The sequence below is a fragment of the Leuciscus leuciscus genome, assembly GCF_965113295.1.
Source record: "Leuciscus leuciscus genome assembly, chromosome: 17".
NCBI classification, from domain to species: domain Eukaryota; kingdom Metazoa; phylum Chordata; class Actinopteri; order Cypriniformes; family Leuciscidae; genus Leuciscus; species Leuciscus leuciscus.
The window spans coordinates 6,878,363-6,900,467 of NC_138741.1; the positions used below are offsets into that span (position 1 = coordinate 6,878,363).

Here is a 22,105-nt window from a genome sequence, read left to right on the forward strand (position 1 = left end):
TAGGGTCTTTTTGTTAATCTACCCGAGACAAACTTTCATTTAGAAGCTTAATTAGAATGGAAACTCCTCTTATAAGTTTGACCGTATTTTCGTTTTTCGGTCAAATTGCCTTTTGAATGGGAGAGCTTGGGGCACTTCTATGATAGCATCAAAAATCACTATTTGGCTCGACACAACATGAAACTTTGCTCGAAGTATCACCAGGGGCTCTACACATGAACTCGAGCATTGACTACATTGTAGTTTACTAAAAAAGAAAGATTTTGAATAACTCACTGTCTCCGTGTCCGCCGGCATTTTGTCAGTCAAAAATAGTGGATCTCCGAATGTGAATGAACTGACTCTGAATTTTAGTATTGCTTCTTACATGAGCATCCTTTTTCAAATACAAGGCCAATATTGATTTTCACTAACAACAAAACAAAAATTATCCGTGAATTTATATGGAACTAAGCTTTAGGAGCTTTCCATCTTTACTCTCCTCCCTGTTACGTTGCTTTCGGAGATCGACTATTTTTGACTGTCAAAATGCCAGCAGACACAGCTACAGTGAGCTGTTCAAAATCTTTCTTTTTAATGTCAATGCTCAAGTTCATGTGTAGAGCCTCTGGTGATACTTCAAGCAAAGTTTCATGTTGTGTTAAGCCTTCTTAGTGTTTTAAAAATAGTGATTTTTGATGCTATCATAGTAGTGCCCCATGCACTCCCATTCAAAAGGCAATTTGACCGAAAACGAAAATACGGTCAAACTTTAAAGTGGCGTTTCCATTCTAATTATGCTTTTAAACGAAAGTTTGCCTCGGGTAGATTAACAAAAAGACCCTAGATTGCATTTTGGCGAGAGTTATCCTTTAAGTCAGACTTTAAAAGAATGAATTGAAAATGCTGTGAGGCACAACGCCACTAACATACAGTTATGCAAAGCATGATTTTGGAACAATAGGATTTCACTGTGGGTGAGATTACCAGCATGATGCAGTAGAAATGGAAATTTAACGATCGACAAAATAAGGTCACATTAGGAAGATGGAGGTACCTGGAGTTTGTCTTCATAGTTCACTTGGTCCTTGAGAGGGCGGAGCTCTTGAGTTAGATAATAGGAGTTGTGCGCGTGTTCAGGGGACACAAAGTCTACATTCACTTGGATGCAACTGTGCAGATTCATCACCTACAAAGACACAGCGTGAAATACTTAATAATGAATGCCTGGTAGTTTAACAGCTTTAAGAAACCAGCCATCATTCCCAAAAGCTCATGACAGATTGCTTTAGGAGGATGTAGCTGGAAATGTGAGTGTGGTAAAGTACCTGGTGCAGAGCTCCAGCAGGGATTATAACAGCATCTCCATGGAACTGGAGGAGTGTGCGACTCTCTACGCCATATTCCTCCTGTAACTTCTGTCTCAGTCTGGGGCTCAGATACCAGCCTCCCTCACGCAGGGGGTCGGCATCACCGTCCCACTCCGAGTCGGAGTCTGTCCCTGGATCTGCTTCAGTCTGCTGCTCAGCACCAACCTACCAAGAGCATGAATATCATATCCTCAATGATTGGGGGAGGGGTGTCTTTTAAAGCAGCAATATAACTATGAAGTGTTTAGTGAGCTAATTAAATCTAGAGGAAATACAGAGCTGTGTCGTCTTCATAGCAATGCAAGCAAATGGCATGATTCAGAAGGAGGGAGAACAACAAAGGGCCCAAGACAGAGCCTTGTGGCACACCATACTTTACTGCATTAGCTCGGGCAACTCATTCCTTACCTATAAGTACATAAGGTCATAAGCTTTACATGATCAAGTAGTGTGATACCTTTTGTAGGAACTCCTGGATCTTTTGTAGGTCTTTACTCATGTAGATGTGCCACAGAGCACCTGGCATCTCATTAGGGTCTTTCAGTCGTTTCTTCACACTCTCATCCAGAAATTCCCCCTCCAATAGCTTCAATACACCTAACACACAAAGGATTTAACAACCAAATTAATGCAGTCTTTCACACACACGTTATGGTTCACAATATTCCTTTAAACACTCTCATGGTGGCATTTTAAAGGACGCCAATAAAGTTTTTATTTTAGCAATTGCCAAGACTCTGTAAACACACAAGTATACTGCACTAAGCCTAAGTGGAAAATCTCAAGCCTTGAGTCTTTTCAATAAAAAACATTTTTATTCCTTATTTATCAACATTATCAACATTAAAAGAGACATTATGGTAGCAATGAGGTTACAGGTAGTCAAATAATGATTTGTATCGATGTGCAACTATTGACTGTTGAGTCATTTTATTTTTAAACTCCAAATGCAGGATGTTTCTGCATTCAAATCAACCTCCCTTACAAAGCAATACATTTTACTGTTAAATAATGTAATGTTTATGCAAACTTACAAAGGCAAATCAATATTTAAGAGGAACATGTCTGTCATTCAGCCTCACAATGTCATGTTTACTTTGAAGTACCTGCTTTAGATGGGGCTCCGTTCCCTCTGGCCACCCCGACATATACCAGAATACTCATGGTGTCTGAGATTTCAACATGTAGATTACTGGTCCCAAAATCTTGCTCTGGACATGTTGTTATACCTGAAAAAACACAGGAACATAAGGTCCATTGCATAACAAAGAGCACAACAGTACTGTCAGTGACTACAGGAAAGAAAGAATACCGTGGGCACAGCATAGGCGAGGACCAAGGTCGGGTCGAATGAAGAAGGAGGGCAGATGTGAGGCCAGGTTCAGATGAGCCTCTGGGTCTGTGTACTCTGGTACCGGCAAAGACTTCATTACATCATGATATCTGAGATGTGCACACAAGATATGGCATTAAAGCAATGTAATAAAAATTAAAAATAAACATTTTTATAAGGATTTATGTCACAACTATTTAAATAACTTAGCAATCAATACAATTAAAATGTTATCTGCTTATTCTTATAATAATGATGACTATAATATACTTGTGTTGTTTAATGTGGCTTGTAATTTCTTTACTTTTTTGGTCAAATCAATAAATAACGTAGAGCTTGACGGAAACGTGTGCAAAATAAAAAGCAATTCCACATTTCTCATTAAAGGGATAGTTCACCCAACATTTTTTATTCTGTCATCATTTTCTCACCCTCAAGTTGTTCCAAACCGGTATGAATTTCTTTCTTCTGCTGAACACAAAAGAAAATATTTTGAAGAATGTTGGTAACCAGTTTATGGTCCCCATTGACTTCCATAGTATTTTTTTCCCATACTATGCAAGTCAATGGGGTCCGTCAACTGATTGGTTACCCATATTCTTCAAAATATCTTTTGTGTTCAGCAGAAGAAAGAAATTCATACCGGTTTGAAACAACTTGAGGGTGAGAAAATGATGACAGAATTTAAATTTTTGGGTGAACTATCAGAAGGCTGGTCATTTATCACTAGAAATCTATTTCTCTGGAGAAAATGAATGCATTTTTAATTCTGGCACTTGTTGCACTCTTATTGCATGCCTGAGTTCTAAGCTTGAGTAGAGGTGTATTCAAATAGTGGTGAAAGTGTATTCAAACTGAGGACACATTAGCAAAAGTGGAAAAAAAAAACAAAGTGGTATTTTATGCAAATACTAGTGAGGTCTGAAAGACAACATATGCTTCAAATGTTTCCAAGGGTGGCAGTACCTGGCAGGCATGAGTGCCAAAAACTCCTCCCCTGATGGCCAGTCTTTCAGTCTATACACCACTGACTCCCCTTTAGCAGATTTAGGCCTCTCTATGGGTCACATACACAAGCATGCAAATAACATTTAGTCCACAGAGTCAAATCGTATTCAGCAAATTAGAAATTAATGCAGAAATGCTAAACTGGATCACTCACTTGACACATCTTCAAAACCATCCCAGAACTCCTTGACCTTGGAGTTTGTGACGCTCCCGTCTCTGCAATTGTAGAGGTCACTGTGGAGGCTGGAGAACTCATGACTGAAGTGCTCAGGTTTCCACAGATTAGCATTCAAACTCTTGTGCAATCCGGACACCAGCACCGGCTAAAGAGACATCAAACAAACTTCAGCTTCAGAATGAAGATTATTTTTACATTTAAAAAAAAAAGAAGAAAAAAAGTTCATACAGGAAGCCATTTCTAAGTTCAGTTAAAATCAACCGATATCAAAATTCCCACAGCAAGTTATTTTTAAGTAATTAAATCCCAAGAGGTTTCATCCTATCATAATCCTAATTTTTACAGAATGTAAAACTAATTCCCTGTAATTTCTCTTGTAAGTCAATCTCCTTCTCACCTAGTATCAATAGAGATATAGTTAATACTCCACTGGCGTAAGATATACAAACCTGCTCTTGTGTCCAGTTCTCTTTGAACAGTATTTGGTTGCCCTGGTGAAGGTGATTTTTGAGCCAAAGCAGCCGGTGGTTTCCTAGCCAATCGTGAGGGACAACGGTATGGGCATCAGCCAATGGGCTTTCATCAAGCTTCACCCCCTCTGGTCGCTGCCCCATCTCCTCCTCTGGCAGCAAATCCTGATTCAGCCCCGTCCTGGCCATCTTTGTAGCGGGAATCTTATTTTCTACTACAGAAGCAATGATGTCATCCAGGATGTTGGGCATGCGAGTGTTCTGGGTTACCTAAAGAATGGAGCATAATTAGAGTTTGTTACAAGTGATGAACCTAGTTTAGTTATCAAAAGGTTATATTCTCATTTAGAACGATCATGTATATATCAAACCTGTTCCGACAAGTTGAAAACTGGTGCAAAGGCACCTCCAGCGGACCCAAGACGTAACTTCCCAGCTGTGGAGGTCAAAAGGTCACGCAATGTTGATCCTTGTTCGGAGCTCATGGACTTCCTACTGTGAGCTTCCATACTGTCACACTCTCTGGCCTTCTCTGGATAAATAAGAACATAATAAACCATTCATTCTCAAGAGTGTTTTCTTCAGAAAATACACAGAATGCATCAACTGTGTTAAAACCAGGTGCGACAGGAAGTTCATAATTTTTCAATGAAAACAAAATGCTGTGCAAAGAAAAAAAAGCCACTCAGAACATATTTGATGCTCAATACACTATGTGAAGGAGAAATCTGGGGGCAGGGGCTACCTGCAAGTTGTGAAAAAGTAACAAATAAAACGTCTTATTGTGCATTGCTAGTTGTGGACATGACTGGTTAGGAAAAAACTCAGATTTAAATGGAAGAGATGCAAGGGCAAAATGTATGAATGATCTGTTTGGTTTGGTGTGTTTTTGTAGGCACTGCCTTACCTCTTCTCTCAGTGTGCACTCTCAGTGTGACATGCTGCGAGTTCTTCTGCTGATCTGGGATCTGCCGGCTCTTCAAGTCACTCTGATCTCTGTCTGAAAGCTGATGTCACACAAACACTTACATAAAGTATTGATACATTCAACTACACAGCTTCATATGCATCTAAACAGTCCTGTAGCTTAAGCAATACAGCACGGCTTTAGCAACGCCAAGGTCATGGGTTTGATAACCAGGAAATGCATGAACTAATCAAGTCTACATTGAGTGCAAAATCTAAGTCGCTTTGTATAAAAGTGCCAAATGCATCAATCTAAATATAAATCTAAAGCAAGTAGAGCTACACAAATTTTGTGACTTGCCATAAAATACATCATCATGTGAAGTTAGAGTCTTACTGGTGAGAGTCCGTTGGTAATGGCCATGCTGGGGTTGAGGGGTTTGTTGTCAGTGCAGGGACAATAGGATGAGATTCCAAACTTTTCTTTCATCGAGTGCATAGAGCTCTGCATGTCCACCAACACTTACGAAAAGATGGCAATGCACTACGTTTACTATCAGGTTTCACAGTCAAAGGTGAAAAAGAACAGGATGTGATAATTAGATACAAAAAAAGTACACAAACCTACACCAATGCTTACCTTTTTCAGGTATAATCTGAGTAGGCATTAGGTTCTTCAGGTCATGAGGCTGGTTTTTCACGCATCGGACCCAGACATACATCTCCTTATCTGAAAGACAAAGTAAAGACAAATATACAAATTGTGTGGAAAGAGACAACCAAAAAACCAGCTGAAAAAAACAGGATATGTTATGTTTTGGATGCTGATGAGTGATACGTCTTTTTAACTACCGTAACCATTAAAACTTTCTTGGTCTACATGACTAATGAAAACAGTTCTCCCACACTTTTTCTTGAGTTTTCCACTCTTTCGAGGTAAGTATTTTAAAAACATGTTATATAGATTGCACTCACAAAGAGAAATGTATATATATTTTTAAAAAAGAAGTTAATTTTAGCATTTTTTAAAAATAATTTCCATCACCTTTGATATTCTGGAAATCACAATTTTAACATTTCCTGATTTTCTTTTTTAGGTTTTTTCCATGACTACTGGAATCCTGTTAGCAAGACCATGTTGTCAGCAAGTAATACCAGCTAATTTTTTAACCTGCTAGACCAAACCAGCGTAATCCACCTTAGGCCAGCATGTTGGTCTAAGCTGGCTTGTTCCACAGAGAGGTGAAAAGAAAAGGGAATCTTGTAGGTAAATTTAAAATCAATAGTAAAATCTGTGATGTATTTGCAAGTGACCTTTGGATTTCTTCTTCTCCCTGGCTTTGTAGCAGTCCATGCAAACCACAAAGCCACATTTGTGACATGCCCAGTGCATGTTGAAGAGAGTGGCCTCGCACGCATCACACATCTCCCTCACACCTCTCACCGCTCGCTTCCACATGATCTGAGCTGGAAAAAGAGAGAAAAGACATCAGGGCAAGGTGAAAAAGACAAAATGACAAGGAATGAGAGACTTTGTGTATCCATCATTCCACACAAACGTACTGTCTTTCTTGACCCAGGTGAATGCAATGTCCTCTGTCTTTATGAGCTGACAGAACTTGTCTCCGATGAACGCAAGGACAGATTTTGACATCTCAAGGTCCATCTCGCTCCTCTTCTTGTCCTCGTCATCTTCTGAGCTCCCCATCCACACGGTAACCGCCTCCTCATCTGTCTGCTCAGACACCGAAAACCCATCCGCACGGACAACGCCATTCCTACTGAACGACAGACTGAAGAGAGAATGGGAAGAATTAGCATTAAGCACGAATTGTGCTGTTCGACTGCTGCTGATTGGATAAATAAACTAAAATAAAACAAGGAAATAATGACAATACGACTAAGAAACATTTCAAACTTCACACTAATCACTATTGAAATAAGGAGATTTGTGACATTTACCATGTGAACACTACAAAAGTTCAGATATTCTTGCTTCCATTAAAAATTCACAAATCATGGATAATATGATTATCAGGTTTTATGCAAACTTGAGTGTATGCTATCATTAAAGTTGGATTCCACTGTATATTGCACCAATGATGAAACAAAATAAACCTAAATTAAGTGCATCACTGGGAGTTCACATATGTCAAAGAACAGTGTAGCCAACAACAAGAAAAACTAACCGTCGGAAGTAGTAAAATCGGCAGAAGACGGGTGAGATGGCAGGCTCGTTAGATTTACGCGAGCGATCCAAGCGACACTCTCTGCACTTCTGCACGTTGGGCCCGACCTCTGAACATGAGTCGTCTTGCAAGAAAGTTTCTCCAGTTTGCTTGAGCTTTCTCACCTTTCTCCAGTCCTTCAGCACAGAGCGAGGAATGCCATCTGAGACAGAAATAACATAGTTGAGACGAGTACACATTTTAATTCTCAGCATCAGTTTGAATAGGCATAATTTTAATAGCCATGGCCTTCATTCCCTTTTCTGAATGCCATGGTGAAATTGAGTCTCAATTACATTTAGGCAAAGACTTTATGCTTAAAAGGAGCTGCTATAGAGTGCAACATTGAATACTGCAAATTTTACTTAAATTTGAAAAACTTAAATTTTTTCAATAGGCATTTGAGGACAATCTTCTATAAAGACCGATTAGGTATGAGATGACTTACAACACAACAACATTTGATTTCAAACACAAAAACAAGAAAATAATTTTTTTTTTTAAATATCATATAGTAAAATCTATATTAGGTATATCATTTTATATATCATTTATTTATCATTTACTAGGTCTATACTGGTTTATATGCTAAAAACTTTCTCAATAGAAGAAAGTTATTTTCACTTTAATACCAATGACAATGTTTTGATGTTCTAATTATTAACATTTTCTTTAGGCCTGAACATACAGTACATCAGCATTTAAACAGGTGGGAAAACTCACTGCTGTTAGCGAGCCTCTGTTGGGGCTTATCCTTTGCACTTTGCAAAGTTCCATTGGGTTTGGCCTCTTCCTCTTCTTCCTCTTGTTCCTTGTCTACTTTCTTCTTCTGGTTGCCATTCGGCTTCATTTTAAAAGAGGACTTAGACTGCCGTTTAAACCTCCGTCCTGATCCACCACTCTCACTCTCATTGCCGGAGTCTCCTCCACTTTCGCTGTCACCGCTGGACTCTAATGGGCGTTTCTCGCCTTGTTTCTCCCTCTCGGGCTTCATATGTAGCGAGGTTGATCGTCTTTCATTAGGTTTCTTGTCCTCCACAAAGGCTTCCTTACTTTCCAGCTTTCCATTTCTGTCCAAGAGAGGTTTAACATCATCCGAGGAAGACTTCTTGCCCGCGGTCACTGGTTTCTCAATGGCTTTGATCGATTTTTTGTCCTCTGAATTGAAACTTGTAGCATTACTATTAGACTTCCTGTCCTCTAAACTAGACTTCCTGTTATCTTGAATAGGCTTCTTGTCTATTATTTTGGACTTTCTGCTGTCTAAGGAGGGATCTTTGTCCTCCTGAGTGCACCAATTATCCACCAGTCCATTCACTTCTTGTTTGATTGGCACAGAGGAGCTTGTGCTGGTCAAAGTTACAGCTGTCTTAGTGCCATATAGTGTTTGGGAGGCCGTACTTTCTCTATCTTGCTCAGAATGGCGGGTCAGCCAGGCTTTTTTCAGTTTATGGTAGTTGTTCTGACTGAATTGAGTTGACTGGTTTGTTACGGCCAAAGCAGGTATCTGCTCATTGGTTAGCAAACCTTGTGTGGTTGTTGGTATAGGGCTAGAAGTCCCTGATGCCAGTCGGAGACATTCAGAAGTGCTAGTGTTGAATACAGACTCTTTTTCTCTTTCCGAAGCATGTGTAGAACACACAGTATGTGTAGCGAGTGTAGTGTAAGTCCCATACCTACTATTTGACAGGTAAGAGGTATGTTTCAAAACATCTGAAGGATGTGTAGTGTGTTGAGGCTGAATTGTATGTGTGTTAAGTCTAGATTCAGCAATGGCTAGTCCAGCTCTGTGTTTCTTCAGATGAGGGAATTCTCTAGAAGTGCAACAAGAGGTGGGAGATGGCTCCATCTTCATTTGAACGGCTCCACCGTCTCTCCTCTTGCAGTGTTCTGCGATTAAGTCTATCCCAGAGCATGTGGCATTCATATTTGTTAAGGGGTGTGTCACTCCGTGACTCGGTTGAGCTGTGTTAATAGGTTTGGTTGTCATGTTTATGGGTGTGTTGAGGTCTCCCTTTTGGGTCGTCATGTTGATGGGGTGAACAGTATCCATAGGGGTCCACAGGACACCTCTTTTATACTGAACACTGCCCTCCTTAGAGTGTGGATTGGACAAACTTTCCAATGGCTTTATGTGGCCGCACTGCACCCGGGAAACTGAGCTGTCAGACACCGTGTAATTTATTGTAGTATGTGTGTGATTTGTTGTATGTACAATGACTGACGCAGTGGCCGACTGTGGTTTGACTACACCTCCATTTGTGGTGTGCCCACCACCTACTTTCTCTCTGTCAAACATGACTCCACCCCAGTGGGTATCCCAGGCTTGTGATGACGTTGCTTTCTCTGGCACAGGTCTTTTCCCATCTAAGGTGACATGTTTGAGCTCAGGTAACAGGGTGGGTGGCCTCTGTTGCTTCTGACCTTTTCCAGACAAGCTCATTGGCTGAATGGGTGTGAGAGTTGGCGGGGACAATCTGCCATGTCCAGAGTCTTTAGAAACTAGAATGTTTGGTGCCGGAGGGTGGAAAATAGGGGCACGGTGGAGTAAAGGCACGCTGCGGGGACAAGAGGAGACAGAAATGAGAGAAGAGCCTTGCCCCCTTCTCTCCACAGTCGCTACATCTACTGCCATCATGGAAGATGCTTTATGTGCAAGTTGCTCTGTGATCTTTCCCAGGAGACCTTCTTCTTTCTCGTGGTGGCGTTTAACGAGAGGCGGAGGTCTGGCTCTCATTGAGAACTGTGAGCTGGAGGAAGTTAAGACAGGGGCAACTGTGTTGCTGGCACTGAGCCTGTCGTAAAGTTCTTTGCTGGCTGGCAAAGAGTAGTAGCTGCTCGGAGTGAGGGTTGGGGTGGGGTGGGCCGACTGTGGCCGGGGAGGAAGAGTATGTCTGAATGCATGCACATTTCTCTCTCGGTCCTGGTCTCTCTCTCTATCCATCTCGCTCTCCCTCTCCTTGGAAGGAAGGGCAGATGTGGGACTTCTAGTGTATCGCAGTTCCCTATCCGAGCCCAGTTTAGCAGTGAATGGAGCCACCTCACTGCTCTCCAGAAGTATGCGCCGGTTCTCTTCCTGGTAGCGGTTAGGTCTCTCACCTGTGAGATCATAAACAACAAGTGGCTGTTTGTTTCGACTTGGAGGTGACTCAGGGGCACCTGGGGAGTAAGTCAGCCCATTTTTGCCCATCGCTGCACGGACACGCTCCTGTTCAGACTTGAAGTGAGTGTGGATGACTGTGCTCTCGGTGACGGCTCTTCTATCCAGCTCTCTAGAAAAAAAGAACAGCAGGAATGAATGTGGAAAAGCTTGTTGCAAGGGTCAGTATGTCTGATAAGTAAGATATAATTGATGATGGACCATAGGAAGTTAATTGAAAATTAATGCACACTATTAATGCAAACCCCAGGTTGGTAATACGAGTTTTAATAATTCAACAGTCAGATCTTGGTTAAGACAGCCCGCGTCACCATTTCTATTCTAAATGCAGTCAATAAGCATTTATAGAAAAAGAATAACATCCAGCAAATTAATCTTTTGTAATTAAAGGTACTGGTGTTGTCACGATACTGTAATTTCCAACTTCGATTCGATACATTGAAAACTATTGATATTTGATACCATTTTCAATGCCAAGGGGAAAAATGCAATGTATAGCGACGTACAGATAATTTGTTATTATCTCATGATCTTTTGATAATTTGGGTAATTTTGTTGACACAGCACAGGGAGGCTTTATTTGAATCACTGAACTAGATTTACAAAAAAAGACAAATAAACAGTAATAAAATAAGAACAAATAAACAAATTGTAAACAATAGCACAAATAAATTCGATAGAATAAAGAGACAAATGAAATTAACATGGCTTTAAGTTTTTCAGGTGGGTCTAACTGTTGTATTCAGGTAAAAAAAATACTACAGAAATTAAAGTAATCAAAATGTAAAATAACACTGTGTTATTGTTTTCATTGTAAAAATTAAATACAGATTAATGCTTACAATTAAAGTTTTAAAAGTTATTCAGTCAAAAGCAGCGCGTGATTTTCTCTTTGTCTTTTGTTCTTTGATTGACATGACAGACAGCAGCAGGTGTCACTTAAAGAGCTTATGCACAGATCCAATCTACTGTTGCACAACATGAGTTCTCTCAGCTATTTACGTTCCAAGACTATTTGTATTTACCTGAATACTCGGCAGGACTGGAATTTAGACATCATTTTGTATGTATTTGACAGTTTAAGTGCAATAAACCATGAAAAAGAAGTCAATTTGCTTCTTGCGAGCAGTTTGAGAGGCAGCTAAAGGCCAATTTATACTTCTGCGTCGGGTGCGCGTAGAAGGTACGGCGTAGCATACGCATTGACGTGTACCATACGTCGTACCCTTCGCCGTACCCTGACGCGCATCTCCACAAAAATGTAACTACGTGGAAAAATGTAACTATGTAAGTCGCGGCGACGCGGACCGCAAGATCTGTGATTGGTCGGCTGGATAGCATCGCGTTTCCTCCTACGCATTTCCGGAATGATCTTCTGCACTCTGCACCGCCCGCCCGCCATTTTTAAATTCCGAAGATCAGTGAAGAGCCATGGAAATAGACCAAGTGACCGAGAGATTGCTTGAAGAAGTGCGGAAATACAGCCATCTGTATGACTCCTTCAGTCGCCATTGCTCGTAGAAACCTAAACTCAAAACCGCAAGGAATGTAAACACAGTGGAACATTAAAACCCACCCGCGCCAACTAGCGTTTCGGCGGTGTAACTGCAGAGCAACACAGACATTCGTAGAAGTATAAATGCTCACGACGGCGTCGCATACGTGCGTAGCCTACGACGTACACTACGGCGTACACTCGACGCAGAAGTATAAATCGGCCTTAACGCCACTTATATAGATCAATGGTGCGCACGCTTTTGGTGTGAGTGTGCGAAACCTACAGAAATGACTAAAATCATGTGTAATACAAGCACTACTATTCAACCGAATGAGAGGAGTGAGTGAGAGGCGGTTGTGTGTCATGGGGACAACTATACTGTCAAAGAGTCCGTCCTTCGGATGAGACGTTAAAACAGAGGTTCTGACTATCTGTGGTCATTAAAAATCCCAGGATGTCCTTCGGAAAAAGAGTAGGGGTTTAACCCTGGCATCATGGCCAAATTTGCCAATTGGCCTCTGTCCATCATGGCCTCCTAATCATCCCCATATATATTGATTGGTCTCCTGTCCACCAATAAGCTGGTGTGTGGTGGGCGTTCTAGCACAATGTGGCTGCAGTTGCATCATCCAGGTGGATGCTGCACATTAGTGGTGGTTGAGGAGATTCCCCCTACCATATGTAAAGCACTTTGAGTACCCAGAAAAGCGCTATATGAATGTAACTAATTTATTACAACAATGATATGAAGTCAAACAAAAAATGTGTGCAGGAGTGAGAAAAAAACTTACTCTGTGGTTTTGGAGGAAGGCATGCAATGTTGAGTGCTCCTAGATGCTCTCTGAGGGTCCGCACTGGAGGGTCGGATGGGGAGTGGGGGTTGCATTCCTTGACCGTCTGCATTAGTAACAGGGGTGGGTTGAGAAAGCCAATGGCTTGGGGGATTCTGTTACCACATAGACAAACATACAGAGTTTTAGACAAATTTATTTATAGAACCTGTTTTGGATCGATTTAGAGAAGTCAAAGGACTTCAAACCTTGGGGAGACAAAAAATAAATAAATGATACACAATGTGCAAGGACATAAGTCAATCCCCTCCTAGTATACAAGAGAACTCGCGTACACAAGTGTACACTCTCACACACACATTGATAAACACAATCTTGTTTATATCCATAATACATGTACAGATGAATAGTTGGTTACAGACGACTCAAGGATGTTCTGATACCATATAAATAAAACAGAGGGGGGAAATCTTCTGCCTGGATGACTTTCTTTCAGTTCATCATTCTTTTCATCTCTTGTTGTAGCTTTCTTTGTAATTTTCTTGTTCCCTAGATCTCTATTCAGCCAGTCACAATGCAAACAACCTACTGCAATATATGCGTCCATAATACCATAACCTGCCTCTTGATGTTTTATCTGGGCTTTAAAACTAAACCAGATGATATTACACAAGCATCATTGACTTGCATGACATTCTGAGGAGTCAGGATAATACCCACTATGTCTATAACAGTATTAGCAGAAGGGGAACTCTCTCTCCAGCATGCACACCTCATGGGACATGCTCCGCTTCATCTAAATGTGTCCGTGACAACATGAGGTTTAGCTATGATCTCATAAGTACCTACACAAATATAATCTGTACACACAACAACTCAGGAATAACACCAGGTATGTGCTACCAATACAACTTGCTGCATTGTTTGCAACCCTTTTAAAATATGAAACTCTTAAAATCCAATCCAATCCAATTCTTTATTTTATTCAAATGACAGTCTATAATCCACCCATTCTCCAAACCACTTGTCCTATGTAGGATCATGGGGATGCCTATCCAAGCGTCTCAGACCAAAGGCAGAGAAACATCCTGGACACCCACTACACACATTTACAGTTACATCTACGGAAAATTTAGTTCACCTTTCCTCCATGTCTTTGGATTGTGGGGGAAACTGGAGCCCTCGGAGGAAACCCATGAGCATGCAAACTTTACACAGAAAGACCATCTGACTTCCTGCTAACCACTGAGCCACCAAAAGGAGTCATAGGAGCCCTCAAACCAAGGTCCCCACAAGATTTTTATGTGTCAGAGCAACCCACTTTGTACCACAGCTCCGACCAAGCTTAATATCATGACTGACTCCAGAATATGGGAGTCACTTACCCTTCTCACGTTGCTGTCAGAGATGCCAGCGCCGTCTGGATGTGTCCATTTGGATGCTTGCAGGCCCAGTCCAGGGTAGCTATGGGCTCCATTGGGGAAAGGAGGCCACAAGAGGGGATAGAGGCCAAGATGTGCCAAAGAAGCTGCACCAGTGGTCTGGCCCAGAAGAGACGAGTTACCCGGAAGGGCTAAAGGATGGTGAGGAAGTCCCAAGGCTCCGATTCGAGGATGTCCAGCCAAGATTGCGGCAGATGGGGGCAGTGCAGGCAGGAGGGATGGAAGAAGGTGTGGGTGAGGGATGGTTGAGTGGGGTGTATTCAGGGAGCAGAGGGGAGGCTGGGAGTGGAGGGGAATGGGCGAGATATGTGCAGGATGAGGGGAGGGACTCAGTAGCTTGCTGTGGGTGGAAGCAGGGGTAAGGCTGGGTGAGCTGGAGGAGGGAGATGGCGTCTTTAGGTGGTGTTTGGGGTTTGGGGGAGTGTGAGGGGGCTGGATGTAGGTGGGGTGGGCCTCAAGCTCCGCCCTGACTAACGCAGGGTCTCTGTATATCGTGAATGGATCCTTTCTGTCCACAATGAGGGGACTTTTGGTGGACTTGTCTGGAGTGGGAGTGCAATTAGGTGTACCGGGAGGCGAAAGTGTAGGGGTTCTGGATCGGTTTGGGGATGGAGAAGGGGCATGAGTCAGAACTGGAGTTGTGGAGCAGGTCACTTTCGGATTGGGTGCCATTTTAAGGCAGCTAAGAGTTCTGTCCATCGATTTAGGCAGAGGAGTGTCCTCTTTCAACAGGCCCATCTCTAGAGATGCACCCTGCTTCTGTCTGGACATCTCCCATACAGTCTGAGCTTTAGATATGATCTCGGGAGAGGAGCAAGGACTGGCGTGCACATTACGCTTGTGGGTAGCTTCCAAAGAAATCACAGGTCCATATTCTGCATTCACAGCTGCTGGAGAACATCTCTGTTTAGAATCCACATCCTCCTTTTTGCTGCCAGGTTTGACAGGAGATCGAATAGGTGCTACTCTAGGCTCCTCTTCTACTGTGACTGCAGTGTTATTGCTGGTGGTAATGGCCACAGAATGGGGAAATTCTGACCTCCTGACCTCTGATTGGTTAAACTCTGACCTCCTGGCCTCTGCGTGGGTGAACTCTGACCCTCTGACCTCTGACTCATTTGTTGACATATCGTGCTCACCCTCCGCTCCTTCACACTCCTGAGGTGATGCATGTAGCAGCACACATGTGGTTTCAATGGAGACCAGCTGCTCACTCTCTTGGGATGCCAGCAGTGCAGACACAGCCTCTGAGTCCTCTCGAGATGCCCCCTCACTCCTGTCCTCTATTTCTGTCATTCCTCCATCACCTTTCTCATCTGATTTTCCACCACTAACACCAGCAGCACACTCCTGTGCCTCTGTGTTACTGAATGCCCCATTGCAGGATGCACTAGGAGAATCGGATGGAGGAGTTTTTCTCAATTTCTGAGTCTCACTATCTTCTAAATGGCTGGGAGAAGGTTCCCCACCTTTAAGGGAGGGGTGAACCTCACAGTCCAATGGCCTCTTTGAAGTGTAACGCTGTTTCAGCTGTTTCTTTGATCCTGAATCCGAGGATGAATCCTGCACTCTGCAGCTGGAATTTTCAGAATCGCTGTTCTCAGACAGGTCGGACACACTTCCTGCTTTCAACCTCTTCAATCTCTTTCTCTGCTTGTCATCTTTTTCCTCGTCTTCTTTCCTCCTTTTTCTCTCACCATTGCCGTTTTTGGATTTAGAAGAATCTAGGAATAAAAAAATATAACAAGATAAAAAATATTGACTTAGAAAAAGCTACACAGCTACATCTAAGATTCTCATTAACACTTTGATTAAAAACAGCACTCCGTATCAAGCTAATGCCATAAATATGAATCTAGCTAAATGTAATTTAACACAGATGGAGCTCTTAATATCATCATAATCATTATCCATGGCTACAGCTCACCTCTCCCCTCATCACTCCTCTTTTCGTCCCTCATCTCTTCTTTTTCATCCTCTTCCATGCCGCAGTTCTGTGCGCTCGGCGCAGACTGCTGCTGCACTGGCCTTGAGCTACACACCTTCAGAACAGAGACAGAGTGTGTTTTAAACTAGAGGATGTATAAGCATTCTGCTGTAATGCATTTGGAAGTGTGTTAAAAGTCTCTACCTGGTCATTTGTTGTAGTGTTGTTTGATATGCTTTCTGTGCCCTGGAAGACAAAAACACAAACATTTACTTAGCTATCTATAAGTCAATACTAAAGCTAATTATAAATACTATTAACCCTAATCCAAACCCCTAACTGAGAACTTTTTTTAATTGTAACTCAGTGGTTCTCAAACTTTTTTTGGTCGTGCCCCCCCTTTAGACCTTTAAAAAAATATTTCAGTGATGCTGATTTGTATGATTATACACTGCTCGGCCAAAAAAAAAGTCGCTTTTTGGATTTAAATAGGCAAATGATTCTAGAAGAGTCTATGATTAGATCATTATTGCAGTGATTATTATGTTTCTTGGAAATTATATGTTTGGCAACATTTCTTCTAACCCTAATTGATGGAGTGTGTAGCTTTTCATTTCTTAAACAACCATAGGAAGACACATCATGCTCATATTCCAGGATGACAATGTCAAGATGCATCAGGCTCAATTTGTGAAAGAATGGTTGGGAGGGAGCATGAAGAATTATTTGGAATATTCCATCAAGACTTGCATCCATTTTTGGTCAAGATCTTGTATTGATAATGCAAGAGTCCAGCGCTCTGTAAAGTCTCCTCCAGCACATCCCAAAGACTTTCAATGAATTTAAGGTCTGGACTCAGAGGAGCCAATTCATGTGTGAAAATGATTCTTCATGCTCCCTCACAACCATTCTTTCACAGTTTGAGCCTGATGCATCTTTACATTGTCATCCTGGAATATGGCCATGATGTGTCATCCAACATGGTTGTTTAAGAAATTAAAAGCTACACACTCCATCAATTAGGGTTAGAAGAACTGTTGCCAAACATATAACATGCTAGAAACATAATAATCTCTGCAATAATGATCTAATCATAGACTCTTAAGTGTTTGCCTATTTAAATCCAAACAGTGACTTTTTTTGTCCGGGCAGTGAATAATCAGTGGCCGTAATGAGCTCTTTTGACGGCTCTCTTACAAGCTCAGCTTCTTGTGTCTTTTACAATTGCATCTTGTGATGCCGCCCGCTGAAGAGGTGCTTTTCTACGGTGAGGATCTTTTATATCAGGCTTGTTCAGACAGTGCGAAGTCAGGTGTGTTAGATGGAGGAGACATTCAAAATGTGCAATGGTGGGGTGTCCCCAGGACAGGTTTGAGAAGCACTGCTTTAGGGGACAATATTGTCACAAAACTAGTATCTTCACTCACAAGAAAAATCCTATTGATCTTGGTGATATGCGATTTGCGTTTTGAGTGGTCTTCCATTAGCGAGGAGTGGGTGATATCATCTAGTAACACCATCTGAACCAGCGAAGGATCTACATTCACAATCTCTCGAACCTGTTGAAGAGGAAAACATAACCTTTATATAAAACATATTTTTACATTAAATTACTATATGCAACATGATATATATGTGTGTTTATGTGGTCTCACCTGGTCAGCCATGACAGCTACAGTTCTGTTGTTCTGGTCGTGGTGTGTGATGACTCCAGGCAGCCACTGAGTTTTGGACTCCTGTCTGAACACTTTCACTCTAAGGCCCTTTAGAGAACAAGCACCTGTCGCACAATAGCAAATATCACACACAGCAAACAACTAACATTGATTTTATAAAACAATCTTGCTCTAATGCTTAAATCACCATTGAGAAAATCAAATCATGAAAACACTCTAGTTCTAGAGTTCTAGTTCTTGAATGAATCAAATCCTTATTTATAAAATGGACAGCTCTAAAATCTGTTTGAATGAGCCATGTATACATTACAAATACAAATGTATACAAATAAATATTCAGCATTCATAATGCACCAGTACTTACTACAGTAAGGTTAACAAACTATATAACTTGGCAGAAGAATTGGTTATGATTATTATTATATTTTTATTAATATTATTTCTGTTGCGACTGTTTTGCTATTACTATTGCTATAAACATCATTTTCATTACTAAAAACACTGTAATGCATGTAATCTTGTGACTGTTTGCCAACTTACAAAATAAATGTTTTGGACTTTAAATTTTAATTGGATCAGTCACATTCAAAATGTGATGCACATGATTTAGATTCTATATGACCGTTGCAAATTAACAAACATTTCCTTTGCGTATGAACCAGTTGCGATGCACTAAGATTCTAGTGACAAGCAATTTGTCTGTCCATATTAGACACGACAAGGCAACAAGCCACAAAAAAATCAATCATAAATGTCAGCCAATCAGAAGAGGGGGTGGGGCAGGGTCTCTCTCAGCAAGCGCTGTCTCACACTCGCAGCAAAATGAGTATATACATATGGTAACACTTTTTTTTAATAGTGTCCTTGTTACACATTAAATGTAGTTACTGTATTAATAACTATAAATTATGCATAATTACATGCAACTAACCCTAAACCAACCCTAACCCTATAGCAAGTACATGTAGTTAATTATTTACTCGGTACTTAAGTGTAAAATTACACTGTAACACGGACACCTTAAAATAAAGTGTAGTCCGTTGTTAAAGGGGTGGTTGAATATGATTTCACTTTTCTAACTTTAGTTAGTGTGTAATGTTGCTGTTTGAGCATAAACAACATCTGCAAAGTTATGATGCTCAAAGTTCAAAACAAAGGGAGATATTTGCTTTTAAAGACAACAGACGGCTGGTAGGGACTACACGACATTCCTCCCGGGTTAGTGACATCATGAACCCTAAAATATACATAAACCCCGCCCCCGGAACACGATTTATAGATCATCAAGATTATATGCTAATCAATGACTAGAAGATAACTTCACATAAGCTACATAAATTCACCAACAAACCATTCAGAAATGTTGTCTACATGTTGTCACTTCTTCTTGAGTCTCTCCATCATTGTCTGACTTTGGTTTAATAATAATAATAATAATAATAATAATAAACATTTATTTATATAGCACTTTTCATACATGGAATGCAACGCAAAGTGCTTCACAAACCTAAAAACAAATTCACACAATGTCAATATAAAAAAGAAAATACATATAAATAACAGTTTAAAATCAAAGACTTATACACAACTTCACATAATATTATTGTACTCATAAGCAACTTTAAAAAGGTATGTCTTAACCTGACTTTTAAAAAAATGAATGCTAGTAGCCTCTTTCACTTCATTTGGTAAAGAATTCCAAATTTTTGGAGCATAGTGGCTAAAAGCACCACCACCTGATCGTTTGTGTTTAACTGTACAATGTTCCAGAAGATTAGCATTAGAGGATCTTAATCTACGGTTAGGAACATATCTTGATAAACAGTCTGAAATGTATAAAGGTGCCAAATTGTGCTGAGTTTTATAAACAAATAAAAGAACCTTAAAATCGATCCTTTGGTGAACTGGTAACCAATGTAATTCCATTAAAACCGGTGTAATATGTTCTCTCCTTTTTAATTTCATTAGTACTCTGGCAGCTGCATTTTGTATCAATTGTAACTTTGCTATAGAGCCCTTTTATGGTTTGAGCATAAAAGGCTAAAAGGTTTTGACATTTTCAGTGAATGTCTGTGTGAGGTAAAAGAACACAAGCTGTTGTAGCTCCGCCCCCTGTACTGGGAGCATCAGCTCATTTGCCTCAAAAAGTGACAACTTTAACATGCTAAAAATATCTGTGCGGTATTTTGAGCTAAAACTTCACATACACACTCTGGGGACATTAAAGATTTTATATTTATATTTTACATCTTGTGAAAAGGGCATTATACCAGTCCTTTAATATATATTCATTGACTATATAAGTAATTTTTTTGTCATGGAACACACGTTTGTTCACAGATTTCACAGTCCATGCTTGTTTCCTTTAATTTATTTTCCACATCTGAGGTTATCCACTGTTGCTTTCATTATGGCTATTACAGTAATGCACAATGATATTCAAACTATAATTAAACCCTTTTATGATTATACAACACACATAATCAGTACCTGTGATTATCATTGTCATTGGACACAGTTAGTATGTCTTTGTTCCCAGCCAAAATTGAACCCATTTAACAAAATAGAATCCCCTGTGCATTGTTGTATATCTCTGTCATTGTTGATTAGGACAAAAACTCTGATTAACTTGGAAAAATATACCTTTTATTGCATGTCACGGCCTCTGGAGTTGGGCAAATTTACTTAATAACAATTGTTTATTTTGATTATGATTTTTATTTTGATTGATTATGACATATAAACTCTCAAAAAGGAGTATTTTTCTAAGTTTTTGCAGGATTTTTCTAACATATTATCATATTGTGCCTGAAGAAAACATCGAAACGGTCTCACGAGGAGTACACCTTTATTTGAATCTAGACACTGACGAAGATACTGTAAATATGTATCTTCCTGTACTGTAAAAAATCCTCTGCGCACAAGCAAACATGATTCACTTAGCAAAGATGTTTGACAGTAAGGCTTCAAACAGTCGACTCTGATTTACTCAAACATCCTTATCAATCGCTAACTAACTGAACAGATACCAAGAACAAACCAAATCACAGGATCTCCACACGGATCAACATTACAAGGATCTTTCCGCTGAAGAATCGAAAGCAGAGAGAATGTAGGCTGGAATACCTTGCTGAAGAATGTTCTGGAATTGGTTCTGTTTGAGCCAGGCTTGGACCTGTTCCTGCAGAGACGGATCATCTCTCACAGCTGGATTTCCATCGCCCACTTCATCCTTTAACAGCAAAACAACACAGCATGAGACAAGTTCTGGTTTTCTTTCCTTTTTGTGAGGAGTGCTAAAGATTTTATCTGCTATGATCATACTGAAAGCTCCAGAAGAAAAGATGAAGATGAAGGAAAGCAACAGTTGCACACCAGACAGCTTCAGATGGGGGAGGGATGACAGCGAGAGAGCGCACACACACACACACACACTATTACACATGGCATTACTCATCCATGCACACAATAGACACACCTCCTCACTGTACACACACACACGCACACACACACAAGACTGGAAATTACGTAACGGTAATGTAGAGCAGATATTTAAGCTGACCTCCTGCTGAACTCCCAAAACCTCTGCCTGTTACACACAAAGCACATAAATATAGGAAACACAGAGGCTAGATATTTCCAAAAAATATTCCGTCACACATTTCTCTCTTTCTGTCACTTGAAAACACACTCACAGACACAAACACTCTCTATTCGTCTGGAATTTACATTTAATTGTTTTTTATCAAGGTTAATATCTTGCTCTCCAGTAAGTCAAACTTTTTTTGTTTTGTTCAAAATGCTATAAGCTGCTTAATATATGTGTGCAAAGAGAAAGAAAAGAAAATGATTGTTGTTATTAATTAATAAATATTAATGAATAAGTTTAATATATAATATATTATATAAATAATCATTATTACTATTATTAATCATTAAAATGATTATTATTGATGATTAATAAATATACTATATATATATATATATATATATATATATATATAAATATTAATCAATGCCATTAATAAGTAACAACATTTATTACATATAACACATTATGCAAGTAGTATTTATTGCATATATTATTTATCATTAATAACTTGCATTTTATTAATTAAAAAAAATATTACAACTATAAT

General features: G+C 40.2%; 1 protein-coding gene across 2 annotated transcripts in view; it reads right to left on the reverse strand.

The window, feature by feature from the left end:
* jmjd1ca (jumonji domain containing 1Ca) overlaps positions 1-22,105 on the reverse strand; it is a 72,190-nt gene that overhangs the window by 1,924 nt on the left and 48,161 nt on the right. Inside the window, exons 4-26 of one of the 2 annotated variants that reach the window (XM_082143693.1) lie at positions 21,093-21,198; positions 17,946-18,070; positions 17,718-17,849; positions 16,495-16,536; positions 16,291-16,405; positions 14,307-16,087; positions 12,922-13,076; positions 8,196-10,744; positions 7,434-7,635; positions 6,808-7,037; positions 6,559-6,711; positions 5,885-5,974; positions 5,642-5,766; positions 5,246-5,345; positions 4,710-4,858; positions 4,318-4,608; positions 3,845-4,013; positions 3,649-3,739; positions 2,662-2,792; positions 2,456-2,578; positions 1,807-1,946; positions 1,308-1,514; positions 1,037-1,168 (exon numbers count right to left, since the gene is read on the reverse strand). In XM_082143693.1, the coding sequence (XP_081999819.1) occupies positions 1,037-1,168; positions 1,308-1,514; positions 1,807-1,946; positions 2,456-2,578; positions 2,662-2,792; positions 3,649-3,739; positions 3,845-4,013; positions 4,318-4,608; positions 4,710-4,858; positions 5,246-5,345; positions 5,642-5,766; positions 5,885-5,974; positions 6,559-6,711; positions 6,808-7,037; positions 7,434-7,635; positions 8,196-10,744; positions 12,922-13,076; positions 14,307-16,087; positions 16,291-16,405; positions 16,495-16,536; positions 17,718-17,849; positions 17,946-18,070; positions 21,093-21,198 (7,338 nt within the window). Of the gene's footprint in view, positions 1-1,036; positions 1,169-1,307; positions 1,515-1,806; positions 1,947-2,455; positions 2,579-2,661; positions 2,793-3,648; positions 3,740-3,844; positions 4,014-4,317; positions 4,609-4,709; positions 4,871-5,245; positions 5,346-5,641; positions 5,767-5,884; positions 5,975-6,558; positions 6,712-6,807; positions 7,038-7,433; positions 7,636-8,195; positions 10,745-12,921; positions 13,077-14,306; positions 16,088-16,290; positions 16,406-16,494; positions 16,537-17,717; positions 17,850-17,945; positions 18,071-21,092; positions 21,199-22,105 lie in introns of both variants that reach the window. The other variant, XM_082143692.1, reaches the window with a different exon arrangement.